General features: G+C 35.5%; 1 protein-coding gene across 1 annotated transcript in view; it reads right to left on the reverse strand.

Moving 5' to 3' along the window:
- Window positions 1-10,030: 10,030 nt before the first annotated feature.
- LOC143241739 (RB1-inducible coiled-coil protein 1-like) overlaps window positions 10,031-12,237 on the reverse strand; it is a 29,427-nt gene continuing 27,220 nt past the window's right edge. The window contains exons 12-13 of the mRNA XM_076484965.1: window positions 11,037-11,177; window positions 10,031-10,792 (exon numbers count right to left, since the gene is read on the reverse strand). Of these exons, the coding sequence (XP_076341080.1) occupies window positions 10,031-10,792; window positions 11,037-11,177 (903 nt within the window). The remainder of the gene's footprint in view (window positions 10,793-11,036; window positions 11,178-12,237) is intronic.

Raw genomic sequence — 12,237 nt, forward strand, 5'->3', positions numbered from 1 at the left:
ACACCACTTGGTTATTAACCTATATTTAAAAACATAGCTCTCCAGTACAATACACCACATGGTTATGGATCTATATTTAATAACATGGCTCTCCAGTACAATACACCACCTGGTTATGGATCTATATTTAATAACATGGCTCTCAAGTACAATACACCACCTGGTTGAGGATCTATATTTAATAACATGGCCCTCCAGTACAATACACCACTTGGTTATGGATCTATATTTAATAACATGGCTCTCCAGTACAATACACCACCTAGTTGTGGATCTATATTTAATAACATGGACCTCCAGTACAATACACCACTTGGTTATGGATCTATATTTAATAACATGGATCTCCAGTACAATACACCACCTGGATGTGGATCTATATTTAATAACATGGCAATACACCCCAGTACAATACACCACTACAATACACCACTTGGTTATGGATCTATATTTAATAATATGGCTATCCAGTACAATACACCAGTTGGTTATGGATCTATATTTAATAACATGGCTCTCCAGTACAATACACCACCTGGTTATGGATCTATATTTAATAACATGGCCCTCCAGTACAATACAGCACTTGGCTTTGGACCTATATTTAATAACATGGCTTTCCAGTACAATACACCACCTGGTTATGGACTTATATTTAATGAACTGGCTCTCCAGTGCAATACACCACCCGGTTATGGACCTATATTTAATAACATGGCCCTCCAGTACAATACACCACTTGGTTACTAAACTATATTTAATAATATGGCTCTCCAGTACAATACACCACCTGGTTATGGATCTATATTTAATAACATGGCCCTCCAGTACAATACACCACTTGGTTATGGATCTATATTTAATAACAAGGCTCTCCAGTACAATACACCACCTGGTTGTGAATCTATATTTAATAATGTTGCTATGTTGTAAAATCAACATGGCCCTCCAGTACAATACACCACTTGGTTATGGATCTATATTTAATAACAAGGCTCTCCAGTACAATACACCACCTGGTTAAGGACCTATATTTAACAACATGGCCCTCCATTACAATACACCACATGGTTATGGTCTATATTTAATAAGATGGCTTTTCAATACAATACACAACCTGGTTATGGACCTATATTTAGTAACATGGCTCTCCAGTACAATACACCACTTGGTTATGGACCTCTATTTAAAAACATGGACCTCCAGTACAATACACAACCTGGTTATGGAGCTATATTTAATAAAAGTGCTCTCCAGTACAATACACCACCCAGTTATGGACCTATATTTAATAACTTGGCCCTCCAGTACAATACACCACTTGGTTATTAACCTATATTTAAAAACATAGCTCTCCAGTACAATACACCACATGGTTATGGATCTATATTTAATAACATGGCTCTCCAGTACAATACACCACCTGGTTGTGGATCTATATTTAATAACATGGCTCTCAAGTACAATACACCACCTGGTTGAGGATCTATATTTAATAACATGGCCCTCCAGTACAATACACCACTTGGTTATGGATCTATATTTAATAACATGGCTCTCCAGTACAATACACCACTTGGTTATGGATCTATATTTAATAACATGGCTCTCCAGTACAATACACCACCTGGTTGTGGATCTATATTTAATAACATGGTGCTCCAGTACAATACACCACATGGTTATGGATCTATATTTAATAACATGGACCTCCAGTACAATACACCACTTGGTTATGGATCTATATTTAATAACATGGATCTCCAGTACAATACACCACCTGGATGTGGATCTATATATAATAACATGGCGTTCCAGTACAATACACCACTTGGTTATGGATCTATATTTAATAACATGGCTCTCCAGGACAATACACCTCTTGGTTAAGGATCTATATTTAAAAACATGGAACTCCAGTACAATACACAACCTGGTTATGGAGCTATATTAAATAAAATTGCTCTCCAGTACAATACACCACCTGGTTATGGACCTATATTTAATAACATTGCCCTCTAGTAGAATACACCACTTGGTTATTAACCTATATTTAATAACATGACTCTCCAGTACAATACACCACCTGGATATGGACCTATATTTAAAAACATGGACCTCCAGTACAATACGCAACCTGGTTATGGAGCTATATTTAATAAAAGTGCTCTCCAGTACAATACACCACCCAGTTATGGACCTATATTTAAAAACTTGGCCCTCCAGTACAATACACCACTTGGTTATTAACCTATATTTAAAAACATAGCTCTCCAGTACAATACACCACATGGTTATGGATCTATATTTAATAACATGGCTCTCCAGTACAATACACCACCTGGTTGTGGATCTATATTTAATAACATTGCTCTCAAGTACAATACACCACCTCATTGAGGATCTATATTTAATAACATGGCCCTCCAGTACAATACACCACTTGGTTATGGATCTATATTTAATAACATGGCTCTCCAGTACAATACACCACCTAGTTGTGGATCTATATTTAATAACATGGTGCTCCAGTACAATACACCACATGGTTATGGATCTATATTTAATAACATGGACCTCCAGTACAATACACCACTTGGTTATGGATCTATATTTAATAACATGGATCTCCAGTACAATACACCACCTGGATGTGGATCTATATTTAATAACATGGCGCTCCAGTACAATACACCACTTCGTTATGAATCTATATTTAATAATATGGCTATCCAGTACAATACACCAGTTGGTTATGGATCTATATTTAATAACATGGCTCTCCAGTACAATACACCACCTGGTATTGGATCTATATTTAATAACATGGCCCTCCAGTACAATACAGCACTTGGCTTTGGACCTATATTTAATAACATGGCTTTCCAGTACAATACACCAACTGGTTATGGACTTATATTTAATGAACTGGCTCTCCAGTGCAATACACCACCCGGTTATGGACCTATATTTAATAACATGGCCCTCCAGTACAATACACCACTTGGTTACTAAACTATATTTAATAATATGGCTCTCCAGTACAATACACCACCTGGTTATGGATCTATATTTAATAACATGGCCCTCCAGTACAATACACCACTTGGTTATGGATCTATATTTAATAACAAGGCTCTCCAGTACAATACACCACTTGGTTATGGATCTATATTTAATAACATGGCTCTCCAGTACAATACACCACCTAGTTGTGGATCTATATTTAATAACATGGTGCTCCAGTACAATACACCACATGGTTATGGATCTATATTTAATAACATGGACCTCCAGTACAATACACCACTTGGTTATGGATCTATATTTAATAACATGGATCTCCAGTACAATACACCACCTGGATGTGGATCTATATATAATAATGTTGCTATGTTGTAAAATCAACATGGCCCTCCAGTACAATACACCACATGGTTATGGTCTATATTTAATAAGATGGCTTTTCAATACAATACACAACCTGGTTATGGACCTATATTTAGTAACATGGCTCTCCAGTACAATACACCACTTGGTTATGGACCTCTATTTAAAAACATGGACCTCCAGTACAATACACAACCTGGTTATGGAGCTATATTTAATAAAAGTGCTCTCCAGTACAATACACCACCCAGTTATGGACCTATATTTAATAACTTGGCCCTCCAGTACAATACACCACTTGGTTATTAACCTATATTTAAAAACATAGCTCTCCAGTACAATACACCACATAGTTATGGATCTATATTTAATAACATGGCTCTCCAGTACAATACACCACCTGGTTGTGGATCTATATTTAATAACATGGCTCTCAAGTACAATACACCACCTGGTTGAGGATCTATATTTAATAACATGGCCCTCCAGTACAATACACCACTTGGTTATGGATCTATATTTAATAACATGGCTGTCCAGTACAATACACCACTTGGTTATGGATCTATATTTAATAACATGGCTCTCCAGTACAATACACCACCTAGTTGTGGATCTATATTTAATAACATGGTGCTCCAGTACAATACACCACATGGTTATGGATCTATATTTAATAACATGGACCTCCAGTACAATACACCACTTGGTTATGGATCTATATTTAATAACATGGATCTCCAGTACAATACACCACCTGGATGTGGATCTATATATAATAACATGGCGTTCCAGTACAATACACCACTTGGTTATGGATCTATATTTAATAACATGGCTGTCCAGTACAATACACCACTTGGTTATGGAGCTATATTAAATAAAATTGCTCTCCAGTACAATACTCCACCTGGTTATGGACCTATATTTAATAACATTGCCCTCTAGTAGAATACACCACTTGGTTATTAACCTATATTTAATAACATGACTCTCCAGTACAATACACCACCTGGATATGGATCTTTATTTAAAACGTTGCTATATTGTAAAATCAACATGGCCCTACAGTACAATACACCACTTGGTTATGGATCTATATTTAATAACATGGCTCTCCAGTATAATACACCACTTGGTTAAGGACCTGTATTTAACAACATGGCTTTCCAGTACAATACACCACCTAGATATGGACCTATATTTAATAAAATGGCTCTCCAGTACAATACACCACCTGGTTACAGATGTATATTTAATAACATGGCCTCCAATAGAATACACCACTTGGTTATGGATCTATATTTAATAACATGGCATTCCAGTACAATACACCACATTGTTATGGATCAATGTTTAATAATATGGAAAGCCAGTACGATACACCACTTGGTTGTGGACCCATATTTAATAACATGACTCTCCAGTACAATACACCACCTGGTTATGGACATATATTTAATTACATGGCCCTCCAATACAATACACCACCTGGTCATGGATCTATATTTAATAACATGGCCCGCCAGTATATATGGATCTATATTTATAACATGGCCCTCCAGTAGATATGGAACTATACTTAATAACATGGCCCACCAGTATATATGGATCTATATTTATAACATGGCCCTCCAGTAGATATGGATCTATACTTAATAACATGGCCCTCCAGTACAATACATCAACTAGTTACGGATGTATATTTAATAACATGGCCCTCCAATTGAATATAGAATATACCAATTGGTTATGGATCAATATTTAATAATATGGAAATCCAGTACGGTACACCACTTGGTTTTGGACCATATTTAATAACATGGCCCTCCAATAAAACACACCACCTGGTCATGGATCTATATTTAATAACATGGCCCTCCAGTAGATATGGATCTATATTTATTAACATGGCCCTCCAGTAGATATGGATCTATACTTAATAACATGGCCCTCCAGTAGTTATGGATCTATATTTAATAACATGGATCTCAAGTACAATACACAACTTGGTTTTGGACCTATATTTAATAACGTTCCTATATTGTAAAATCATCATGGTCCTCTAGAACAACACACCACCTGGTTATGGACTTATATTTAATAACCTGGATCTCCAGAAAAATACACCACTTCGTAATGGACCTATATTTAATAACATGGCCCTCCAATACAATACACCACTTGGTTATGAATCTATGTTTAATAACATGGCCCTCCAGTACAATACACCACTTTGTTTTGGATCTATATTTAATAACATGGCTATACAGTAAAATACACCAAATGATTATGGATCTATATTTAATAACATGGCCTTCCAGTACAATACACCACCTGGTTATGGACGTTTATTTAATAACATGGTCCTCCAGTACAATACACAACTCGGTTATGGATCTATATTTAATAACATGGCCCTCCAGTACAATACACCACTTGGTTATGGATCTATATTTAATAACATTGATCTCCAATACAATACACAACCTGGTAATGGACCTATATTTAATAACATGGCTCTCCAATACAATACACAACCTGGTTATGGACCTATATTTAATGAAATGTCTCTCCAATACAATACACCAACCGGATCCGGATCTATATTTAATAACATGGCCCTCCAGTACAATACACCACTTGGTTACTAACCTATATTTAATAACATGGCTCTCCAGTACAATAAACCACCTGGTTGTGGATCTATATTTAATAAAATGGCTATCCAGTACAATACACCACCTGGTTATAAATCTATATTTAATAACATGGCCCTGCAGTACAATACACAACCTGGTTACAGATCTATATTTAATAAAATGGTTCTCCAGTACAATACACCACCTGGATATGGATCTATATTTAATAATGTTGCTATATTGTATAATCAACATGGCCATCAAGTACAATACACCACTTGGTTGTGGATCTATATTTAATAACATGGCTCTCCAGTACAATACACCACTTGGTTATGGACCTGTATTTAACAACATGGCCCTCCAATACAATACATCACCCGGTTATGGATCTATATTTAAAAACATGGACATCCAGTACAATACACCACCTGGTTACCTACCTATATTTAATAACATGGCTTTCCAGTACAATACACCACCTAGATATGGACCTATATTTAATAAAATGGCTCTCCAGTACAATACACCACCTGGTTACAGATGTATATTTAATAACATGGCCCTCCAATAGAATACACCACTTGGTTATGGATCTATATTTAATAACATGACTCTCCAGTACAATACACCAACTGGTTATGGACATATATTTAATTACATGGCCCTCCAATACAATACACCACCTGGTCATGGATCTATATTTAATAACATGGCCCACCAGTATATATGGATCTATATTTATAACATGGCCCTCCAGTAGATATGGATCTATACTTAATAACATGGCCCTCCAGTACAATACATCAACTGGTTACGGATGTATATTTAATAACATGGCCCTCCAATAGAATATAGAATATACCACTTGGTTATGGATCAATATTTAATAATATGGAAATCCAGTACGATACACCACTTGGTTTTGGACCATATTTAATAACATGGACCTCCAATACAATACACCACCTGGTCATGGATCTATATTTAATAACATGGCCCTCCAGTAGATATGGATCTATATTCATTAACATGGCCCTCCAGTAGTTATGGATCTATATTTAATAACATGGCCCTCCAGTACAATGCACCACTTGGTTTTGGACCTATATTTAATAATATGGATCTCAAGTAGAATACACAACTTGGTTTTGGACCTATATTTAATAACGTTCCTATATTGTAAAATCATCATGGTCCTCTAGAACAACACACCACCTGGTTATGGACTTATATTTAATAACCTGGATCTCCAGAAAAATACACCACTTCGTAATGGACCTATATTTAATAACATGGCCCTCCAATACAATACACCACTTGGTTATGAAACTATGTTTAATAACATGGCCCTCCAGTACAATACACCACTTGGTTATGGATCTATATTTAATAACATGGCTATACAGTAAAATACACAAACTGATTATGGATCTATATTTAATAACATGGCCTTCCAGTACAATACACCACCTGGTTATGGATCTATATTGAATAACATGGTGCTCCAGTACAATATACCACTTGGTTATGGATCTATATTTAATAACATGGTGCTCCAGTACAATATACCACTTGGTTATGGATCTATATTTAATAATATGTCCATCCATTACAATACACCACATGGTTATGGTCTATATTTAATAACATGGCTCTCCAATACAATACACCACCTGGTTATGGATCTATATTTAATAACATGGCTCTCCAGTACAATACACCACCTGGTTATGGACCTATATTTAGTAACATGGCTCTCCAGTACAATACACCACCTGGTTATGGACCTATATTTAGTAACATGGCTCTCCAGTACAATACACCACCTGGTTATGGACCTATATTTAATTAATGGCCCTCCAGTACAATACATCACCCGGTTATGGATCTATATTTAAAAACATGGACCTCCAGTACAATACAGCACTTGGTTTTGGAAGTATATTTAATAACATGGCTCTCCAGTACAATACACAACTTGGTTTTGGACCTATATTTAATAATGTTGCTATATTGTAAAATCATCATGGTCCTCTAGTACAATACACCACATGGTTATGGACTAATATCTAATAACATGGCTCTCCAGGAAAATACACCACTTGGTAATGGACCTATATTTAATAACATGGCCTCCAATACAATACACCACTTGGTTATGGATCTATATTTAATAACATGGCTATCCAGTACAATACACCAAATGATTATGGATCTATATTTAATAACATGGCTTTCCAGTACAATACAGCACCTGGTTATGGACGTATATTTAATAACATGGCCCTCCATTACAATACATCAACCGGTTATGGATCTATATTTAAAAACATGGACCTCCAGTACAATACACAACCTGGTTATGGACCTATATTTAATAAAATTGCTCTCCAGTACAATACACCACCCGGTTATGGACCTATATTTAATAACATGGCCCTCCAGTACAATACACCACAAGCTTATGGATCTATATTTAATAACATGGCTCTCCAGTACAATACACCACCTGGTTGTGGATCTATATTTAATAACATGGCTCTCCAGTACAATACACCACCTGGTTGTGGATCTATATTTAATAACTTGGTGCTCCAGTACAATACACCATCCGGTTATGGACATATATTTAATAACATGGCCCTCCAGTAGAATACACCACTTGGTTACTAACCTATATTTAATAACATGGCTCTCCAGTACAATACACCACATGGTTATGGATTTATATTTAATAACATGGCTCTCCAGTACAATACACCACATGGTTATGGATTTATATTTAATAACATGGCTCTCCAGTACAATAAACCACCTGGTTATGGATCTATATTTAATAACATGGCTCTCCAATAAAATACACCACCTGGTTATGGATCTATATTTAATAACATGCCCATCCAGTACAATACACCACCTGGTTATGGATCTATATTTAATAACATGCCCATCCAGTACAATACACCACCTGGTTATGGATCTATATTTAATAACATGGCTCTCCAGTACAATACACCACTTCGTTATGGACCTGTATTTAGTAATATGGCCCTCCATTACAATACACCACATGGTTATGGTCTATATTTATTAATATGGCTCTCAAATACAATACACCACCTGGTTATGGACCTATATTTAGTAAAATGGCTCTCCAGTACAATACACCACCCGGTTATGGACCTATATTTAATAACATGGCCCTCCAGTACAATACACTACCTGGTTATGGATCTATATTTAATAACATGGCTCTCCAGTACAATACACCACCTGGTTATGGATCTATATTTAATAACATGGCCCTCCAGTACAATACACCACTTGGTTATGGATCTATATTTAATAACATGGCTCTCCAGTACAATACAACACCTGTTTGTGGATCTATATTGAATAACATTGTGCTCCAGTACAATATACCACTTGGTTATGGATCTATATTTAATAATATGGCCCTCCATTACAATACACCACATGGTTATAGTCTATATTTAATAACATGGCCCTCCATTAGAATACACCACATGGTTATGGTCTATATTTAATAACATGGCCCTCCAGTACAATACACCACCTGGTTATGGATCTATATTTAATAACATGGCCCTCCAGTACAATACACCACCTGGTTATGGATCTATATTTTATAATGTTGCTATATTGTAAAATCAACAAAGCTTATCTAGCTAGTTTGGTTATATCATCAGCATTAATGTCTTCTTTCACCATATCTGTAATCCCACCAGATCAGGTTTGCATATAACAGCATTTCAACTACAGGCATGTATAGTGTATCAATGTTATTAACAAGACAGTTATTATATAACAGTTAAACTTAGGTTATGATATTATTAATAGAAACCCATGTGGGTCAATCTTTAGCACTCCTGAACTGCTCTGTCACAGAAGAACCACTTAACCGGTTTAACCTGAGGATTAGTTTCGGACACAAACACTATCAAAAGTTTTTATTTTGTTCACATATTTTCTCATTACTTAAGATGCGCTTTTTGATCACATTCGAGAAAGTAAAAATGACCACTTACCTGAGTATTCAAAAGAGTCGTATTTTTTTCCATTAACTGCTTTTGTAGACTGGCAATTAACTCATGTTTGTGTTTCAGTAAACTTCCTCTCCCTGGTCCAGATGCGGCATTACTTTCTGTGCACGAGGACGGCATAGAATCGTCAATGTAGAAATCGGTCGTTGGCTGACCCGAGGACTCAAAGTATAGATCAGAAGAAGTGAAATATTTTGAAATTGTTTTAATATCCCCATCGCTTTGAGTTCGAAATATCTTTTGTCTTTCCTTTGTTGACATTTTTTGTCCAAAATCTGCACTTTTATGTTTGTGAGTAGGTTTGAGAAAAGTGTCTGTCCTCTCTACTGCCCCAATATGTTCAAAGCCTTCAACACTCGCTTCTTTCCAGTCTCTAACAGATTGTTTCTTACCATCTGTGGCAGAACTAAGCTGACTGTCTGTTTGTTTAAACTCTGAGGGTCTTAATAATGTTTCACCATAAGCCAACACTTCTTTCTCTATATCACAGTACTTGTTTGATTCATTTTCACAACTTTGATTCCCTTTAGTCATGTATTCTGAAAGTGGTGGGACAGCAGAAACACAATGAAGCAACTCTTTTGGTGGAACTACCAGCTCATCTGCAAATTTTGGTAACTTTTGTTTAAGATATTCAATATCTTCTTCAAAGAGATTTGGAAGATCTTGATCAAATGGTTCTGGCCTATTTAGCTGAGAAAGAACAATCAGTGAAACTTCCCTAATTTTTAAGATATAAATCAAAATAAAAATTTAACTTTTACTATAAAAAATGTATAAATAACTTTAAAAAAATTATTTAATTTATATGGTTATTAGTCAACATGATTAGACAAGTAAATGGATCAAGGTGACTTTATGACCTATCCTCACATCACATTACAGCTACACATTCACGTAATGTATCACATTACACATTCACGTAATGTCTACTCACAGCAAACGCAGGTGGGAAGTCTTCCATTCCAGGAAAAAGTACAAAAAGAAAATGATTTGAAATTGTTTCATAAAATGTTTTCCTAGTAGTAACTTCAGCATCGTGGAGATTCAGAGAGTGATCGGCGAGACAGTTAGCCCACTGGAGAGTTTCAAAAATAAAAAGTACCTTAAACATGATAATTTATTAACAATTCTAACAGTGCACTATACTGCTAAGACAATTACTTATTTAAACAATTCTAACAGTGCACTGTACTGCTAAGACAATTACTTATTTAAACAATTCTAACAGTGCACTGTACTGCTAAGACAATTACTTATTTAAACAATTCTAACAGTGCACTGTACTGCTAAGACAATTACTTATTTAAACAATTCTAACAGTGCACTGTACTGTTAGAGAACAATTACTTATTTAAACAATTCTAACAGTGCACTGTACTGCTAAGACAATTACTTATTTGAACAATTCTAACAGTGCACTATACTGATAAGACATGAGTACTTATTTAAACAATTCTTTGTAAAACAAACAACTATTAGTACACTGTATATATAATTATATAACAACACTATAATAATACATAATGATAGAAAGATAAAAAATGTGGTATACCAGTTTACAAATGTTGTAGTTACACACAAACAAACAGCATGATGGACGTGATGCAGGAGTTTTGATTGGACATTACTACTGAAAGAACCACAGCAATACATACACAAGTACAAAATATATGATGGACTTTTACTGGAAACAACAAACAGAAATACTCGAATAACATGGTTTAGAGCTGTAGTAACAGTCAAACCACAGATAATATGGTTTAGAGCTGTAGTAACAGTCAAACCACAGATAACATGGTTTAGAGCTATAGTAACAGTCAAACCACAGATAACATGGTTTAGAGCTGTAGTCCCCAAGCTGTAGTAACAGTCAAACCACAGATAATATGGTTTAGAGTTGTAGTCCCCAAGCTGTAGTAATAGTCAAACCACAGATAATATGGTTTAGAGCTGTAGTCCCCAAGCTGTAGTAACAGTCAAACCACAGATAACATGGTTTAGAGCTGTAGTCCCCAAGCTGTAGTAACAGTCAAACCACAGATAATATGGCTTAGAGTTGTAGTCCCCAAGCTGTAGTAACAGTCAAACCACAGATAATATGGTTTAGAGCTGTAGTCCCCAAGCTGTAGTAATAG

Source organism: Tachypleus tridentatus, unplaced genomic scaffold (assembly GCF_004210375.1).
Source record: "Tachypleus tridentatus isolate NWPU-2018 unplaced genomic scaffold, ASM421037v1 Hic_cluster_1, whole genome shotgun sequence".
In the NCBI taxonomy this organism is placed as follows: Eukaryota; Metazoa; Arthropoda; class Merostomata; order Xiphosura; family Limulidae; genus Tachypleus; species Tachypleus tridentatus.